At 41.0% G+C, this 20,532-nt stretch overlaps 1 protein-coding gene across 1 annotated transcript in view; it reads left to right on the top strand.

Annotated features, from left to right (window-relative positions):
* Positions 1-2,754, top strand: part of RAD54B (RAD54 homolog B) — a 401,092-nt gene extending 398,338 nt beyond the window's left edge. Inside the window, exons 14-15 of the mRNA XM_053715205.1 lie at positions 400-600; positions 2,404-2,754. Coding sequence (XP_053571180.1) covers positions 400-600; positions 2,404-2,612 — 410 coding nt within the window. The 3' untranslated portion in view covers positions 2,613-2,754. The remainder of the gene's footprint in view (positions 1-399; positions 601-2,403) is intronic.
* The last annotated feature ends 17,778 nt before the right edge of the window (positions 2,755-20,532 follow it).

The raw sequence follows: 20,532 nt of genomic DNA, 5'->3' as shown, positions 1-20,532 counted from the left end.
CAGAGAATACAATTTTTAACAACATTCCAATTTACTTCTATTATCTAATTTGCTTTATTCTTTAGGTATCCGTTGTTGAAGAAATAGCAATGCACATTGGCGAACCAATAACATGGTGTATCTATATACAGCCACCAATCGGCAGCTACTGAGCCTATTTAGATATGCTATAAAATAAAGGATATCAAGAGAATGATGCAAATTAGATAATAGAAGTAAATTGGAAAGTTGTTTAAAAATGCAAGGTCGTTCTGAATACTGAAAAAAATAAATGTGTGTTTCATGTCCCTTTAAATATACTTTTATTTGTAAATATGTTTGCATTTGCTCTTTGTAATTAGCAATTTAACAGAGATTATTACCTAAAATCATTTGGCATTTTTCTCCCCACTCTTCTAGGGTCGTTAGAGGAAAAAATTTACCAGAGACAGATTTCTAAGCAGGGACTCTCTGGGGCAGTTGTGGACCTGACAAAGAAGTCTGAACACATCCGTTTTTCTCTGGATGAGCTGAGAAATCTCTTTAAGTTTCATGAAGACTCAGACTGTGTCACTCATGACCTGCTGGAGTGTGACTGTGCAAGCAAAAAGAGACAATTAGGTGATTCCATTTACAGCTGACAGTGTACTTTCAAATTCTACCACTCATCTGCAATTTGTCAACTTTCTAGTTTCTCTGTGGAACAAGTTATAGGGCTCCATGTACAAAGCAGTGAGAGCTGCTCCGGAGTCCTTGCGGGGCTGCTTCTTGCAATGTAAGAAGCAGCGGTCATTAGACTGCTGCTTCTTACACTCTCCGCTTCCTCTGAGGTGACGGAGAGAAATCACTGAGAGCTTGCTTGCTCTCTGTGATTGACAGTCCCTTCACTCCCGCGATTGGTCGCACAAATGAAGGGGCGAACATTACACACTTATCGGAGTTTGTAATGATACAAACGGGCCGGCGAATCAACAGATCCACATGCAGCGTAGGTAGGTGGACAGCTTTGCAAGTTAAGAATCTGTCTGCCCACCTTTTATTACATGGGGCCCATAGAGTCTTTTTGTCACCAATTAACCCTAGCTTCTCAGTTTCAAAAGTATCATACTTGTCTAGACTGTAAATGACATACGACAAATCCCCTTTGCAACTCTTTTTTTTACACAGTTTTACTCCTGGTCGCCTCTGTTTAAAAAGTGCTACTCTTTACTAAAGTGTGTGCTTTTCTGGAATTAATAATTAAATGGACAATCAAATTTTTTGAAAAGCATACCTAGGTAGGCTTAGGAACAGCAATGCTCTACTGAGAGCTAGCCAGTGGTTGGTGGCTATACACATATGCCTCTTGTAATTTTGTTTAGCATATGTATTCCGCTAGGTTCCAGTAGTGCGTTGCTGCTCTGAATCTGACTTTAACTATGTGTTTAATCCTCATGCAGGGGTTAAACACTATGGGCCAGTTTATGCTAATGTGCACTGGTGTTAAGATTTACGTGCAATGTGAACGTGACCACGTTACATAAGCTCAAATAGAAGCCTCGTTCTCATTACGTCATACATGGCACAGAACCTAAGAGCAGCGAAGGGAGTAAGTAGTGTAGCGATGGGCAGCAAATATATATGTATATGTTACGGGTAAGAAATCTAGGTAATCCTAGGATTACCCAGGTAAAACCGACATTACCCAAGCGGCTGTGTGTAAGTCTGATGTACTGTAATTCCTCCATATACACTTTTTCTTTTGCCTCCGCCAGGGGGGTTCAAGGAAGGCGCCCTGGCGATCCTCTGGGATACACCCCAAGTAAACCTTGAGGAATGAGGTTTACAAGGGGGGCTTCGCCCACCTTGAACCCTTCCCAGGTTGATGTAAAAAGGATAGTAATAATGGGGGAATTACCGGGCATGCTTTATATGTTTGATGCAGTGGCTCCACAATCTGAGGGGATTTATGGTCATACATCGGGCTTTACCCGCAGCCGCTTGGGTAATGTCCGTTTTAACCGGGTAATCCTAGGCTTACCCAATATCTGACTTTACCCATAACATATATATTAATATACATATGTATTTACAGGGAACACACTGTTCCCATAGACTACAATGTAAAGACACCCCACACCGCCAATCTTTAACCCATTAAAACTGATCTCTGGTTAATTTTCTGAGCGCAAATTGCTACCGCGAGATCACAATAGCAATAATCAGCCACTTGTAATGGCTGGTTATTTATAGCGTGCCCACAAAAAAATGTGCCCGTTCCAGGGCGCGCAATAAATTAGCACTCCACTTCTAATCTACCCCATAGTTATATGAAAGCAATAGTGCCGTTTTAATATGCTCTAACACAGTAGACCATTGTCTTTTTGCATTTTTATGTCCCTTTAACTTTTTTCACTATATTAACCTTATTTCATTACATTTCAGTTGATACCAAGCAGAAGCTGAACACATATAGAAGCTGCCAACTTGGCTCACGTCAGCCTGATAAGAATATTTCCATGTCTGAGCTGATGCAGTGGAAACACTATTTTGTACAACACAATTTTGATGACCCCTTTTTGCAGACAGGGAAAGAATTTATTTCATTTGTTTTCCAGAACACAACAAACAGCCAAGAAATTTCAAAGGAGTGAACTTCTATCAAATAATGTACTTTCTTATAATAATAATATATTAATTACCTTGCAACTGCTCCGGGCTCTGTCCAAACTATTACAAGCATACAAAACAAGTTTGTGATAATGTGAATAAATGTTTTTACTTGTGCAAAACTTAGCACTGCGTATATTGTCTGCATATTCATTTATTATATTCTCATCCTGTTTGCATTTTGAAAGTTTGTACTGTACTGGAAGTACGTGAATTTATTACTAAATATAACCTATGACCTACCGACAGTATACTGCATCTTATGTTTTCTCCTTTGTGAAGTTTTTTACAACTGCAGCCATAGAAGAGAGGTGTGTGGTATGTGCGTGCGCACGCATACACATACATGCTTATGTGTGTAGAATATTTATTTGATGTAATTGGCAAGAGTCCATGAGCTGGTGACGTATGGGATATACCATCCTACCAGGAGGAGCAAAGTTTCCCAAACCTTAAAATGCCTATAAATACACCCCTCACCACACCCACAATTCAGTGTTAAAAACTTTGCCTCCTATGGAAGTGGGGAAGTAAGTTTGTGCTTGATTTCTACGTTGATATGCACTTCTCAGCATTTTGAAGCCCGATTCCTCTCATAGTACAGTTAATGTCAGAGGGATGTGAAGGGAGTATCGCCTATTGAATTCTATGGTTTTCCTCGCGGGAAATCTTTTTCATAGGTTCTCTGTTATCGGTCGTAGAGATTAATCTCCTACCTCCCTTTTCCGATCGACGATATACTCTCATATTCCATTACCTCTACTGATAACCGTTTCAGTACTGGTTTGGCTATCTGCTATATGTGGATGGGTGTCTTTCGGTAAGTATGTTTTCATTACTTAAGACACTCTCAGCTATGGTTTGGCACTTTATGTATTAATATAAAGTTCTAAATATATGTATTGTACTTATATTTGCCATGAGTCAGGTTTATGTATATTTCCTTTTGCAGACTATCAGTTTCATATTTGGGAAAAAACATATTTAGGAAAATATTTTTCTTACCTGGGGTATAGTCTTTTTCTTTCTAATGACACAATGAGTCCACGGATCATCATTAATTACTGTTGGGAATATCACTCCTGCCCAGCAGGAGGCGGCAAAGAGCACCACAGCAAAGCTGTTAAATATCACCTCCATTCCCTCCCACCCCAGTCATTCTCTTTGCCTATGTTAGAGCAAGGAAGTGGTAAAATTAGGAAAATATTCTTCAAGCAAGAAATTATTATTTTTTAAGTAGTGCAAGATTGTGCTGCTTTGTTCTAGGGTGTAGCCGTAGTCCATATCAGTCTCTTCAGTAGAGCAGTGGTGGCTTTAGAGCAATGGGAACTTGTGGGACATAATTCTCACTGCTCCTCTGAAAGCCTGAGTACGATTACTCAGTCTTTATCTCCTTTTTCCACAGGTCCATGTGAGGGAGAAGACCTCTCAAACCTAGTGAACTGCCATGCTGCCTGGCAGATTTATGAGGTAAGTGCTGACTTTATTTTTCTGGGTACAACAGGAAAAAATGGGCACTTTATTCAATAAGGACTTGCATACACTCTATTTAGTTACTTACTGCAGAATATAAAAAAAGGTTATGTTTTAAAATTTAAAGTGACAGTAACAGATACTGCTTTGTTGCCTAACGACAATGTTCACTATATACCGCAGCTATCTCAAGTGTCCAAAAATGTTATCGCCCACTCATACAGTGCCCTGTGCTTCCTCTGTAACTCCACCTGGAGTCACGTTGCAAGACATCCCTTCCCTCATGCCCTCTGCAGTCTCTGATGTGTAGTCTGCTTTTCCCATGCTGCAGGGAAAGCGCAAGAGGAAAGGTAAACTTTCAGTAAGTGAGGTTGCTAATGCTATTTTGAATGCCCCCTCCCAGAAGCCTGAGGAGGAGAATACTTCAGTAGCATCTGAAGGTGAAATCTCAGACTCGGACAGTGTAATTCCTCCTACTGATTCTGAAGTTGTATCCTTCAGGTTTCAGCTAGAACACCTCCGTCTGTTACTCAAGGAGGTTTTAGCTACTCTGGATGACAGCGACACCATGGTTGTTGTCAATCCTAAAATCCAGTAAGCTACATAAGTATTTTGATGTACCTTCCATGATGGAAGTTTTTCCTGTACCAGAATGAGCTACTGAGATTATTGGGAGAGACTGGGTATCCCTTTTTCTCCATCCCCTGTATTAAAAGGTTTCCTATAGCAGATTCTATCAAGGAATCTTGGCAGACGGTATTCAAAGTGGAATTTCCACGCTAGCCAAGAGAACTACTATTCCTATAGAGGATAGTTGCTTCTTTAAGGATCCTATGGATAAGAAGGTACAGGATATGTACACCAGGGTTTTCAATGACAACCCGCGGTTTGTATGGCTACTGTCACTAGTGCGGTAGCATACTGTTTGATGCCTTTTCTGAATCTATTAAAAACAGACTCTTCCCTTGAAGAAATCCAGGTTAGGATAAAGGCCCTTAAGTTGGCCAACTCCTTTACCATGGATGCTTCCCTTCAGGTTAATAAGCTGGGAGCTAAAATTTCGTTTTTTGCTATACTGGCCCGCAGATCTTGGTCTGTGTATGTGTCGTCTAAGTCTAAACTTTTGGCGATTCCTTACAAAGGAAAGACTTTGTTTGGGCCGGGGTTGACGGATATAATTGCTGACATCGCGGGAGGAAAAGGGACTTTTCCTCCTTCAGGATAAGATAAATAATCAATAGGGATTGCAGAGTAATTTTCGTTCCTTTTGAAATTTCAATGGAAATCCTTTCACTTCCTCCTCCAAGCAGGAGCAGTCCAAGCCTTCCTGGAGTCCCAATCAGTCTTGGAACATGGGAAAACAATCCAAAAAGGCTGCTATTGCATCAAAAGCAGCATGAGGGGTCTGCCCCGATCCGGGACCGGATCTTGTGGGAGGCAGACTTTCACTTTTCGTTCAGGCTTGGGTACGAGATGTTCAGGATCCCTGGGCGGTGGACATCGTGTCCCAGGGATACAAACTAGAGTCAAGACCTTTCCTCCCAGGGGCAGTTTTCTGCTTTCAAGATTATCTGTAGACCATACACAGAGAGAGGTGTTCTTACACTGTGTTCTGGACCTCTCCGACCTGGGAATGATTGTTTCTGTTACAATGCAGGAACGAGGTCTGGGGTTCTATTTCAATCTGTTTGTGGTTCCCAAAAAAGTGAACCCTCAGACCAATTTTAGATATCAAGAGTCCTAACAAATTCCTCAGAGTGCCGTCCTTCAAGATGGAAACTATTCGTTCCATTCTTCCTTTGGTCCAGGAGGGTCAATTTATGACAATGGTGGATTTAAAGGACGCGTACCTGCATGTTCCCCTACACAGGGACCATCACAAGTTTCTAAGGTTTGCTTTTCTAGTCCAACACTTTCAGTTTGTGGCTCTTCCATTTGGTCTTACCACAGTTACCAGAATTTCTTCAAAGGTCCTGGGATCCCTGCTAGCGGTGCTCCGATTGCAGGGCATTGCAGTGGCACCTTATCTGAACGACATTCTAGTTCAGGCGTCTTCCTTTCAACAAGCAAGATCTCACACGGAAATGTTATCTTTCCTGCGGTCTCACGGATGGAAGGTGAATTTGGAAGAGAGTTCCTTAGTTCCAAATAGAAAAAGGTGTTTTTCTTGGGAACCATAATAGATTCCTTATCAATGAAGATTTTTCTGACAGGAAATCAAACATTTTTTATTCTTGCCTAGCACTTCAGTCCTCTCCTTCGCCATCAGTGGCTCAGTGTATGGAGGTAATCGGGCTGATGGTATCGGCAATGGACATCATCCCGGTCGTCCGTTTCATCTCAGACCTCTGTGGTTAAGGCGCAGGCAGTGGAACGGAGATTATGCGGATCTGTCTCCGCGATTACTGCTGGAGCAGGAGGCAAGGGATTCTCTATTTTTGATGGTTGTCTCTGGATCATCTTTCCCAGGGAACCTGCTTTCGCAGAACCTCTTGGGTGATTGTGACAACAGATGCCAGCCTTCTGGGAGGCTATCTAAAGGCTCAGAGAACAGGGACTCGGTCGGAGTGTGTTCTTCCCATAAACATTCTGGAACTGAGAGCAATCTTCAATGCTCTCCTGGCCTGGTCTCAGTTAACTTTGGCTTGGTTCTTCAGGTTCCAGTCGGACAATTTAGCCTCAGTGGTTTTCATCAACCATCAGGGAGGAGCTAGGAGTTCCTTGGCCATGATAGAGGTAGCCAAGATCATTCAGTGGGCAGAGACCCACAATTGCTGTGGCAGACTTCCTGAGCAGGCAGACCCTTCACCCGGGGGAGTGGGAGCTTGGAGTAGAGTTGGGATTCCTAGAATTCTGTTTTTTCTCCAAGAAGGTTTGGAGAAGGGTTTATTGGCAAGTTACCTAAAGGGTCAAATATCTGCCTTCTCTATTTTGTTACTTAAGCATCTGTGGATATCCCTGACGTGCAATCTTTTTGTCAGGCCTTGGTCAGGCTCAGACCTGTGTTCAAACCAGTTACGCCTTCCTGGAGTCTTATTTTAGTTCTTAACGTTCTTTAAGGGGCTCCATTGGAGCCTAGGCATTCCTTAGATATTAAGTTGTTATCTTGGGAAGTTTTGTTTCTTCTTGCTATTCTTCTGCTCGTAGAGTGTCAGAGCTCTTGGCGTTACAGTATGAGTTCCCTTACCTTATTTTTTTATCAGATAAGGTGGCTTTATGTACTAAATTCGGGTTTCTCCCTAAAGTAGTTGCAGATCGGAAAATTAATCAGGAGATTGTTGTTCCTTCCTTGTGTCCTAATCCTTCTTCTCAGGAGGAACGGCTTCTACACAATCTGGACGTGGTACGTGCACTAAAATTCTATTTACAGGTGACTAAGGATTTTCTTCAGTCTTCTGTTTAACGTAAGGGACAGAAAGCTACGGCTGCTTCTCTTTCTTTGTGGCTGAAGAGTATCATTTGCTTTGCCTATGAATCTGCTGGACAGCAGCCTCCTGAGGGATTAACAACTCTTTCTACGAGGGTTGTGTCCTCTTCCTGGGCATTCAAAGATGAAAGCCTCTATGGAACAGATTTGCAAGGCTGCAACTTGGTCCTCTCTTCACACTTTTTCAAACTTCTATAAATTTGACTCTTTTGCCTCAGCTAAGGCCCCTTTTGGGAGAGAGGTTCTTCAAGCAGTGGTGCTTTCCATTTAAGTTTCCTCTCTTATCATCTGTGTACTCTAGCTTGGGTATTCCCAACAGTAATTAATGATGATCTGTGGACTCATCGTGTCATTAGAAAGAAAACAAAATTTATGCTTACCTGATAAGTTTATGAAATATATTTATTTTTTGACATGATGAGTCCACGGGCAAAATTAGGCTTGCAAGGTTGCAAAATGCCGATGTTTATTGCGTAATTTTTGGCGCGAAGGTACATCTGGTGACGCAAATTCGTAATTTCCGGCGTCTTAGTTGACGCCGAGTTTCCTTGCACAAGGTTGCGCCTGCAATGACGCGAGTGTGTCATTTCCGGCTGTTGTTAGCGCAAAAAAATGTCATTTTGCGTTGTGCGTCATACTTGGCGCCAAATAATTTCATTATTTAAAACCCCATTCCTATAGGCCTCTTGCCTTTTATGTCACAGGGCTATGCTGTTTGCATTTTTTCCCTTTCCTGAAACTGCCATATAAGGAAATTGATAATTTTGCTTTATATGTTGTTTTTTCTTACATTTGCAAGATGTCGCAATCTGATCCTGTCTCAGAAACCACTGTTGGAACCCTGCTGCCTGATAATAGCTCTACCAAAGCTAAGTGTATCTGTTGTAAATTTGTGGAGATTATATTATATATGTCATGATAAGCTTACACATGCAGAAAATGTATCCATCAGTAATAGTACAATGCCTGTTGTTCCTTCAACATCTAATGTACATGATATCCCTATGAATATAAAAGATTTTATTGCTGATGCGATTCAGAAGGCTTTGTCTGCTATCCTGCCTTCTAATAAACGTAAAAAGGTTTTTTTAAAACTTTAATTATCCTCCTCTGATGAGGATCTATCTGATTCAGAAGATCCTTCCTCAGATATTGACACTGACAAATCTACTTATTTATTTTAAATAGTGGTATATTCGTTCCTTGTTAAAAGAGGTGTTGATTACATTGGATATTGAGGAAACTAGTCCTCTTGATATTAAAACTAGTAAACGTTTAAATTCTGTTTATAAACCTCCTGTGGTTACTCCAGAGGTTTTTCCAGTTCCTGATGCTATTTCTGATATGATTTCTAAGGAATGGAATAGGCCTGGTACTTCTTTTATCCCTTTTTCAAGGTTTAAAAAAATTGTATCCTTTGCCAGCAGTTAGATTGGAGTTTTGGGAAAAGATCCCCAAAGTTGATGGGGCTATTTCTACTCTTGCCAAACGTACTACTATTCCTATAGAAGATAGTACTTCCTTTAAGGATCCTTTAGATAGGAAACTTGAATCTTATCTAAGGAAAGCTTAGTTATATTCTGGCTATCTTCTCAGGCCTGCCATTTCTATGGCTGATGTTGCAGCTGCATCAACCTTTTGGTTGGAAAGTTTAGCGCAACAGGAAATGGATCCTGATTTGTCTAGCATTGTTCGCTTGCTTCAACATGCTAATCATTTTATCTGTGATGCCATTTTTGATATCATCAAAATTGATGTTAAATCTATGTCTTTAGCTATTTTAGCTAGAAGAGCTTTGTGGCTCAAATATTGGAATGCTGACATGGTATCCAAGTCTAGATTACTATCTCTTTCTTTCCAAGGTAATAATTTATTTGGTTCTCAGTTGGATTCGATTATTTCATCTGTCACTGGGGCAAAGGGAGTTTTTTTGCCTCAGGATAAAAGACCTAAGGGTAAATCTAAAGCTTCTAACCGTTTTCGTTCCTTTCGACAAAATAAGAACCAGACACCTAATCCTTCCCCCAAAGAATCTGGTTCCAATTGGAAACCTTCAAGTTGGAGTAAATCCAAACCGTTTAAGAAACCAAAGCCAGCCCCCAAGTCTGCATGAAAGTGCGGCCCTCATTCCAGCTCAGCTGGTAGGGGGCGGATTAAGATTCTTCCAAAACATTTGGGCAGATTCGGTCCAAAATCAATGGATTCAGAGTATTGTCTCTCAAGGGTACCGAATAGGATTCAGAGTAAGACCTCCGGTGAGAAGATTTTTTCTCTCACGCATCCCAGCAAATCCAGTAAAGGCTCAGGCTTTTCTGAAGTGTGTTTCAGACCTGGAGCTTTCAGGAGTTATCATACCAGTTCCATTTCAGGAACAGGGTCTGGGGTTTTATTCATATCTATTAATTGTCCTAAAGAAAGAAAATTCATTCAGGCCAGTTCTGAATCTGAAAATTTTGAATCGTTTTGTAAGAGTGCCAACTTTCAAAATGGTGACTATAAGAACTATTCTGCCTTTTGTTCAGCAAGGGCATTATATGTCTACGATAGACTTACAGAATGCATATCTTCATATTCCGATTCATCCAGACCACTATCAGTTTCTGAGATTCTTTTCTAGACAAGCATTACCAATTTGTCGCTCTTCCATTTGGCCTAGCGACAGCTCCAAGAATCTTTTAAAACGTTCTCTGTGCCCTACTCTCTGTAATCAGAGAACGGGGTATTGTGGTGTTTCCTTATTTGGACGATATCTTGGTACTAGCTCAGTCTTTACATTTTGCAAAATCTCACACAAATCAACTAGTGTTGTTTCTTCAAAGACATGGTTGGAGGATCAATTTACCAAAAAGTTCCTTCATTCCTCAGACAATGGTCACCTTTTTAGGTTTCCAGATAGATTCAGTGTCCATGACTCTGTCTCTAACAGACAAGAGACGATTAAAATTGGTTTCAGCTTGTCGGAACCTTCAGTCTCAATCATTCCCTTCAGTGGCTATGTGCATGGAAGTTTTAGGTCTTATGACTGCAGCATCGGACGCAAGACCTCTCCAGCTTTGTATGCTGAATCAATGGTGCAGGGATTATACAAAGATATCACAATTAATATCCTTATATCCCAGTGTTCGACTCTCTCTAACTTGGTGGTTAGATAACCATCATATAGTTCAAGGGGCCTCTTTTGTTCGTCCAACCTGGACTGTGATCACAACAGATGCAAGTCTTTCAGGTTAGGGAGCTATCTGGGGATCTCTGACAGCACAAGGGGTTTGGAAATCTCAAGAGGCAAGGTTACCAATCAATATTTTAGAACTCTGTTCTATTTTCAGGGCTCTTCAGGTTTGGCCCCTCTTGAAGAGAGAACCGTTCATTTGTTTTCCGACCGACAATATAACAACTGTGGCATATCTCAATCATCAGGGTGGGACTCACAGTCCTCAAGCTATGAAAGAAGTATCTCTGATACTTGCTTGGGCGGAATCCAGCTCCTGTCTAATTTCTGCGGTTCATATCCCAGGTGTAGACAATTGGGAAGCGGATTATCTCAGTCGTCAGACTTTACATCCGGGGGAGTGGTCGCTCCATCCAGATGTGTTTTCTCAGATTGTTCAGATGTGGGGTCTTCCAGAAATAGAATTGATGGCTTCCCATCTAAACAAGAAACTTCCCAGGTACCTGTCCAGGTCCAGGGATCCTCAGGCAGAGGCGGTGGATGCGTTAGCAGTTCCTTGGTGTTACCAACCTGCTTATATTTTCCCGCCTCTAGTTCTTCTTTCAAGAATGATCTCCAAGATCAGCATGGAACAATTGTTTGTGTTGCTGGTAGCTCCAGCATGGCCTCACAGGTTTTGGTATGCAGATCTTGTTCGGATGTCCAGTTGCAAACCTTGGCCACTTCCTTTAAGACCAGACCTTCTGTCTCAAGGTCCGTTTTTTCCATCAGGATCTCAAATCATTACATTTGAAGGTATGGAAATTGAACGCCTAGTGCTTAGTCATAGAGGTTTCTCCAACTCAGTGATTAATGCTGTTACAGGCTTATAAATCTGTTTCTAGGAAGATTTATTATCGAGTTTGGAAGACTTATATTTCATTGTGTTCTTCTCATAAATTTTCCTGGCATTCTTTTAGCATTCCTAGAATTTTACAGTTTCTTCATGATGGTTTGGATAAAGGTTTGTCTGCAAGTTCCTTGAAGGGACAAATCTATGCTCTTTATGTTTTATTTCACAGAAAGATTGCTAAGCTTCCTGATATTCACTGTTTTGTACAGGCTTTGGTTTGTATCAAGCCTGTCATTAAATCAATTTCTCCTCCTTGGAGTCTTAATTTGGTTTTGAAGGCTTTACAGGCTCCTCCGTTTGAGCCTATGCATTCTTTGGACATTAAACTACTTTGTTGGAAAATGTTGTTCCTTTTGGCCATCTCTTCTGCTAGAAGAGTTTCCGAATTATCTGCTCTTTCTTGTGAATCTCCTTTTCTGATTTTCCATCAGGATAAGGCAGTTTTGCGGACTTCATTTAAATTTCTACTTAAGGTTGTGAATTCTAACAACATTAATAGAGAAATTGTTGTTCCTCCTTTGTGTCCTAATCCTAAGAATTCTTTAGAGAGATCCTTACATTCTTTGGATGTTGTAAGAGATTTGAAATATTATGTTGAAGCTACTAAAGATTTCAGGAAGACTTCTACTCTATTTGTTATCTTTTCTGGTTCTAGGAAAGGTCAGAAGGCTTCTGCCATTTCCTTGGCATCTTGGTTAAAGCTTTTGATTCATCAGGCTTATTTGGAGTCGGGTCAGGCCCCGCCTCAGAGATTTACAGCTCATTCTACTAGATCAGTCTCCACTTCGTGGGCTTTTAAGAATGATGCTTCAGTTGATTAGATTTGCAAAGCAGCAACTTGGTCTTCTTTGCATACATTTACTAAATTCTACCTTTTTGATGTATTTGCTTCTTCGGAAGCAGTTTTTGGTAGAAAAGTTTTTCAGGCAGCTGTTTCAGTTTGATTCCTCTGCTTATGTTTAAGTTTTTTCTTTTCATTTATGAGAATAAACTTATATTTGAGTTGTGGATTAATTTTTTCAGCGGAAAATGGTTATTATTTGTATCCCTCCCTCTCTAGTGAATCTTCTGTGGAGTTCCACATCTTGGGTATTACTTTCCCATACGTCATTAGCTCATGGACTCTTGCCAATTACATGAAAGAAAACATAATTTATCTAAGAACTTACCTGATAAATTCATATATTTCATATTGGCAAGGGTCCATGAGACCCACACTTTTTATGGTGGTTATGATTTTTTGTATAAAGCACAATTATTTCCAAATTCCTTTTTTGATGTTTTTTACTCCGTTCTTTATCACCCCACTACTTGGCTATTCATTAAACTGAATTGTGGGTGTGGTGAGGGGTGTATTTATAGGCATTTTGAGGTTTGGGAAACTTTGCCCCTCCTCGTATGATTGTATATCCCATACGTCACTAGCTCATGGACTCTTGCCAATATGAAAGAAATGAATTTATCAGGTAAGTTCTTACATAAATTATGTTTTTCTGAATTTACATATTTTACACTTTATTTGTTCTAATTTCTTTCCTAAGATATGGTGAGTCCACAGCATCATCAATTACTGTTGGGAACATCACTCCTGGCCAGCAGGAGGAGGCAAAGAGCACCACAGTTAAACTGTTAAGTATCACTCCCCTTCCCACAAACTCCAGTCTTTCTCTTTGCCTCTGACAATTGAGGAGGTGAAGTTTTTTGTGTCTGAAATTTCTTCGCTACAAGCAAGATTTTATTATTTTGAAAGCCAGAGTAGGTTTACTCTGATCTTTCCTATGTTCTGGGTATAGCTGTAGTCCGCGTCAATCTCTTCAGCAGAGTAGTGGTGGCTTTAAAGCAGTTAGGAACGTGTGAGGTGGGCTTTGCTGCAATTTCCTAACATTGTTGCTGCCCTAAAATAGAAAGCCTGAGTAGGTTTACTCTGATCTTTCTTTTTTTCTACAGGTCTCTGTAAGGAGTGGCTTCCTCTCATACCGGGTAGGCTGTCCTCCTGCCGGACGGCTAGATACATGTAAGTGCCCTTTTTTTTTTGTCTTCTGGAAGGAGACTGGAACTGAGGGTGTAGAAGACCCTGAGTCTGCAAACATTGTGGGGCTAGAACCCTGTGGAAGGGGTTAATAGTGGCAGGCACTTTTCATGTGGAGAGACAAGAAGTTTCACTCTTGAAAGGGTTAAACTTTATTTTGGCTTGAGAGACTAGTTTCTTGGTTCCGGTACAGGAACTTAGCACTTTTATGCAATCTTTTTGTGTTGTTATTATTCAACCGTCCCTGTAACTGAGTGCTACAGGAAACAGTTCCATTTTAGCCCTTCTCTTCTGGCTGATGCGCGCCTTTAGCACTTGTGTTGCAACTGCTCTGCAGCTGGTCATGCGATCAGCTGTTCCGGGTAATTTGGTGCAGACGCGGTGGAAAAGCAGTCACACTTTTAGAGAGAAGGATTCATATATCAGAGCCCGACAAGCGTATCGATTACCATTTCAGAGAGGTGCAGGTAGGCACTGCAGTCTTAGACTGAGGTGTGGAGGTGTTTGTTAGGCAGTGATCTATATAATAGCTTCCGGAGACCTTCCTGGGTGATTGTGACCATGGACTCCAGCCTGCTAGGCTGGGGAGCAGTCTGGGACTCGTTAATGGTGCAGGGACTATGGTCTCTAGAGGAGTCTGCTCACAATTGCTGTCTATCTGCCATCCACATTCCAGGAGTGGACAACTAGCAAGCGGATTTCCTGAGCAGACAGACTTTTCATCTCGGGGAGTGGGAACTCCATCCAGAGGTGTTCTCCAGCTTAACCCTCAAATGGTGGATACCGGCGTTGGATCTGATTGTGTCTCACAAAATGCCAAGCTTCCAAGGTACAGTTTAAGGTCAAGGGATCCTCAGGCCACTCTGATAGATGCTCTAGCGGTTCCTTGGGACTTCAGGCTGGCATACCTGTTTCCTCCGTTTGCTCTCCTTCCATGAGTCATTGCTCGTATCAAACAGGAGAGTGCATCAGTGATTCTAATAGCCCTGCGTGGCCTCGCAGGATCTGGTATGCAGAGCTAGTGGAGATGTCGTCTCTACCACCTTGGAGACCTGCCTCTGAGGAAGAACCTTCTACTTCAGGGTCCCTTCCTTCAACTGCTTGGAGCTTGAACGCTTAGTTCTGTCTAAGCATGGTTTTTCGGAATCGGTCATTGAGACTTTGATTCAGGCTCGCAAACCTGTTACTAGAAAGATTTACTATAAGATATGGCGTAAATATCTTTATTGGTGTGAATCCAAGGGCTACTCTTGGAGTAGGGTCAGGATTCCTGGAATTTTGTCTTTTCTCTGTCAGTACCCTGAAGGGTCATATTTCGGCGTTATCAGTTATGCTTCATAAACGTCTGGCGGACGTGCCAGATGTCCAATCATTTTGTCAGGCCTTGGCCAGAATCAGGCTTGTGTTTAAGTCTGTTGTTCCTCCTTGGAGCCTTAACCTTGTTCTTAAGGTTTTGGAGCAGTTTGAGCCGATGCATGCCATAGATATTAAGTTGTTATCCTGGAAGGTTTTGTTTCTTTTAGCTATCTCTTCTGCTCGGTGAGTCTCGGAACTCTCTGCCTTGCAGTGTGATTCGCCTTATCTTTCATGCTGATAAGGCGGTTCTTCATAATAAGTTTGGTTTTCTTGCTAAAGTTGTTTCAAGTAGTTATATTAATCAGGAAATGTTTGTTCCTTCTCTGTGTCCTAATCCTTCTTCTCATGAGGAATGCTTGTTGCACAACTTGGATGTTGTGCGTGCTCTTAAATTTTATCTGCAGGCAACTAAGGATTTTCGTCAGTCTTTTGCTCTGTTTGTTTGTTTCTCTGGGAGATGTAAAGGTCAGAAAGCTACTGCTACTTCTCTTTCTCTCTGGTTAAGAAGTATATTTCGTTTTGGCTTATGAAACGGCTGGACAGCACCTCCTGAGAGAATTACGGTTCATTCCACTAGGGCTGTCTCCTCATTTTGGGCTTTCAAGAATGAAGCTTCTGTGGAACAAATTTGCAACTTGGTCTTCCTTGCATACTTTCCATCTAAAGGGGAGGAGAGTCCATGGCTTCATTCATTACTATTGGGAATTAAGAAGCTGGCCACCAGGAGGAGGCAAGCACACCCCAGCCAAAGGCTTAAATACCTCCCCCACTTCCCTCATCCCCCAGTCATTCTGAGTCCGGAGATGCAGGGAGAGTCTTTCTGCGAAACCATCCCAACTCATATTAACAGCTCCATAAGCAATCAGCGTTGATGAGTTTCGCTGCCTCCTTGCTTCACTCAAGTCCATGTCAGGAGCGAGGCTACTAACCTGTCACACTTGAAGGGCCTTGTTCCTGTTCCACGGCGTAGATTCTGGTAAGATCATTTCATTTTTTATTAATAATAATAACATAGAAGACAGGGTCACAGTGTGGCGCCTTTTTATCTTTACAGAATCAAGGGTTAATATTCCTGGAAGGGGGATTATTGAACAGGGGGGGTTATACATGATATTGTTTGTGTCTTTGCTGCGTTATGTGCGAGATGAGGCACTGGCAATTTGTGTAACTTTCAGGTTACTTGCAAAAGCTTTGCGCTGCCATTTTTGGCGTGTTTTTTCCTAGTGCAGGGGCGGTCCTGCCAGGCATTCCATGTGACTGGGTGTGGCTATCTATCCTTCCTGTTGATCTGTGGCTCAGGATAAATAGTGGTTTCTGTAGACCGGGTCGTAGGAGGTGGTGAGTGCCCCGGCCATTGGTGGTATAAAGGTGCCTTTTTAATAAATAAAGTTAGTCTAACCAAACACACAAGCGATAGAGGACTCTGACACGTTAATAAAGTCTCATTCCTGTGTTTATTGTGAGGAGGTTCTGGTAGATCAGCCTGCTCAACTATGTTCCACATTCCTTGATAAAGTTACAACATCTAAATGTAAACGGATGTCTAGTACTACTGTAAGGATTCCAGTCCTGCTTTTACTTTTTGCCTCAACTCACCTTCCTCACCTGTACTTAAGGCATCACCCCGCCCCAAACAAGTGCTTAGTTGTTGAGTATTGTTTGCTGAAACCAGTGCTCTCTTTCTTATAAGCTATATACTTATCAAAAGAAGTTTTACTTCTACTACTTTAACATTTGGATTTACAAATACCAGCTGCAGTTTGGTCACAAAGGGACTAATAACAACTAGTCTCATTCATCCTGAAGATTGTTATTCCAAGAAGTATTAAGTTATTCAACTCCTCATCTCTACAGGAATTGCTATCTAATTTCCAACAGGAGGAATCTACCAACTACTACTACGGTATTAGTATCAAATCTAATTTACCTTGGATGCCTTAGGTAACGGCTAATTACAAATTTCATGTTTCCTTTTTGAACTTTTGTAAACTGACTTTGTCTCTCAGAAATTTCTTTGATTGCAACGAATGTTTTATTTAATTCTATGAACTTCCTTTGAATACATTCTCATACCGGACAGTAACGGACTTTATGTGACGTCACACAGCTTCATACATCTCAGCGTGCCATACAGCTCCTTACAACTCAGCGTGTCTCACAGCTCTATTTACAATCACTAGTCTGTGTTCAGATTTCCACGCTGCAAGCCTTACTCTGTGTGCTGTGTCTCGCAGCAGGTCACGCCCCTGTCAGCAGCTGCAGTCTGTGTGTCTCACATCTCTCATGCCTCAGTGATTATTACAATGAACACTATCTCTCACATTTGGGTTTGAGCACAATTATTGTCAAAAGTTGTTATTAATAATAATACTTATTTTCAGCCTCTAAATATTTATATGGTATAACGATATAATATAACCATATAAAGACTTACTGCCATTACTTATAAAAATCACTCTGAATAAAACAGTCTATGCTGATATAATAGCCTGTACTTCAGTTGTGAAACAAATATAATTTATTTAGACTCTGCAGTTGTGATTCAAATAACCAAGGAACCTGATATAACAACTAAGCCATAAAATATGGATCCAGCAGAGCTTCCTCAAATTGTTTATAATTTAACACAAAGAGTTGACCAACTTAGTCAAGCCTTTACAGAGTTACAATTAGAAAATGAAACTTTAAGAAAAGTAATAAAAGACACTGTCTCTATTAAACAGAGCCTTCCTGACAATCTGTCAGAACCATTTATTGCACCTCCAGATTTTTTCAATGGAGATAGGAATTTATACCGTCAATTCAAAAATGCTTGTCTGCTTAATTTCACCCTTAAACCTAAAACATACCCAAATGATAGGGTTAAAGTCCTTACAATGATAAGCTATTTAAGAGGTGAACCTCGCATTTGGGCAGACACTCTCTTTGAGACAAATAATGCTGTTCTTTCATCTTTTTCATCTTTTCTGGATATCATGGATGAATTATACTATGATTCTAACCTACAGTATACTGCTGAGAAAAAGATGAGGAACTTAAAACAAGGTACCAAACCTGTTGAATGTTACATAACAGAATTCAAGCAATATTCTATTGACTCTCAGTGGAACGCCATTGCTTTAAAAAACCAGTTCAGGCTTGGACTCTCTGACGCAGTAAAAGATGAATTAGCCCGAACTGAGTTACCTGAAACATTGGAAGGCCTTATGAAGCTCAGCAGGCAAATTGATAGGAGATTACGTGAAAGAAGATTTGAACGTCAATACCCTGAAATTGTTTATAAGAAGGATAAGGTTCCAAACCATCCCACTTCTAACAGTCCTCATACTGGTTCAACTGGTGCAGAAGCAATGGATATAAGTTTTTTCAGAGGACCTCTAACTCCTGAAGAACGTATCAGAAGGAAGACTAGAGGCCTCTGCATGTATTGCGCATCCTCTTCTCTTACTTTAAAGGATTGCCCATCTTTGCCACAGAACAAGAAGAGTAAGTACCATACCAATCTTTCTCTCCAGTCAAAGCATAACAACCCTCTTCATTGTTCTTTACTTCTTTCTCTACAGTGGGCAAATAAGCAACTGACCATTCCAGCCATCTTGGATACAGGAGCACAAGGAAACTACATTGACAGTTCTCTGGTTTCTAAAAATAAAATACCATTGATAAAAAAGTTGTCTCCTATTTTCCTTCGTGTGGTTGATGGCTCTGAGATATCATCAGGGCCAATTACACATCACACCATCCCGCTCTCTGTCACTACATTAAAAACACATCATGAACATCTCACTTTTGATGTAATCACTTCTCCATTATTCCCAATAGTACTTGGGCTAGCTTGGTTACAGCTACACGAACCTGATATTAATTGGAAATCCTTAAATGTTCAATTAAATTCTGATTTCTGTCAACAGACTTGCCATAGAACCTTTTTTCACAGTTTATCCTCCACATCAGAAACTCTGATACCAGAAATGTACAAGCAGTTCTCTGAAGTCTTCAGTAAGAAGGAAGCAGATACCCTTCCCCCACACAGAATCTACGACTGCCCTATTGAACTGAAACCTGGAACCACGCCACCTATTGGACATTTATACCCACTTTGTCAACCAGAACTGGATCATCTAAAAACTTACCTAGATGAAAATCTAAAGAAAGGGTTTATCCGTCCTTCGGTTTCTCCTGCTGGTGCAGGAATGTTCTTTGTGCGGAACAAAGACCAATCTCTTCGGCCTATCATTGACTTCAGACAATTGAACAAAATAACCATAAAAAACCGATACCCTCTCCCCCTCATTCCTGAACTCATAGAAAGACTCAGGCATGCTCAGATTTTTACTAAATTAGATTTGAGAGGGGCGTACAATTTAGTGCGTATCCGTGAGGGGGATGAGTGGCTTACCGCTTTTAGAACTAGGTATGGGTTGTTTGAATATCTAGTTATGCCTTTCGGCTTAACTAACGCACCCGCAACTTTCCAGTTCTTTATTAATGACATTTTCCATGATCTCCTTGACACATGTGTTGTTGTCTACCTAGATGACATTTTAATCTATTCCACAAATCTAGAAGAACATATCAAACATGTTAGTTGGGTTTTAGCAAGACTCCAAGTCCATCGGCTATACGCCAAATTGGAAAAATGTATTTTCCACACCAACAAAATAGAGTTCCTGGGTTATTCCATCAGCCCAAATGGGATTCAAATGCAAGATAACAAAGTGGAAGCAGTAAAATCATGGCCCACACCTTCAACACGGAAAGAACTACAAAAGTTTCTTGGTTTCAGTAACTATTACAGAAAGTTCATTCGCAATTTTTCTAAAATTGCAAAACCTCTGACTAAATTAACTAGTGCTAATTGCTCTTTCCAGTGGACTAAAGAACAGGATGATGCGTTCAGCTTCCTAAAGAATTCCTTTTCATCTGCCCCCATTCTGAAATATCCTGATCCAAACCTTCAATATACCCTAGAGGTGGATTCTTCAGATTATGCTCTTGGCGCTGTCCTCTCCCAAAGACAGTCTCCTACAGAACCACTACACCCAGTTGGGTTCTATTCAAAAATTATGACTCCAGCAGAGATCAATTATTCCATTGGGGACAAGGAACTTCTAGCCATTAAAAGAGCCTTCGAATTCTGGAGACATCTCCTTGAAGGTACCTCCCTACCTATAGTGATTTATACGGATCACCGGAATTTGGAATATCTACAAAATAATAAAACTTTATCTGGACGTCAAGTGAGATGGAGTCTCTACTTTAGTCGTTTCAATTTCCAAATCATGTACAGGCCGGGTTCAAAAAATGGGAAGGCAGATGCACTCTCTCGACGAGATCCAAGACCTATACAAGAAGACTCTCCTACTAGTATTCTTCCCCCTACTCGATTCCTTGCTATCCTATCTCAACAGGATAAGGAATACCAATCTGATCTTTCTTCAGAAGACCAAACCCTACTAGATAGCCTAACCCTCCAGGATGGTTTTTACTTCCATGGTTCTAAACTTTATATTCCAGAACGTTTCAGACAGAAAATAATCAAAGATCATCATGACCCT

This window comes from Bombina bombina, chromosome 5 (genome assembly GCF_027579735.1).
Source record: "Bombina bombina isolate aBomBom1 chromosome 5, aBomBom1.pri, whole genome shotgun sequence".
Classification (NCBI taxonomy): Eukaryota; Metazoa; Chordata; class Amphibia; order Anura; family Bombinatoridae; genus Bombina; species Bombina bombina.
Note: the sequence above shows the minus strand (reverse complement) of the source record. Positions and strands in the feature narration are given on the sequence as shown.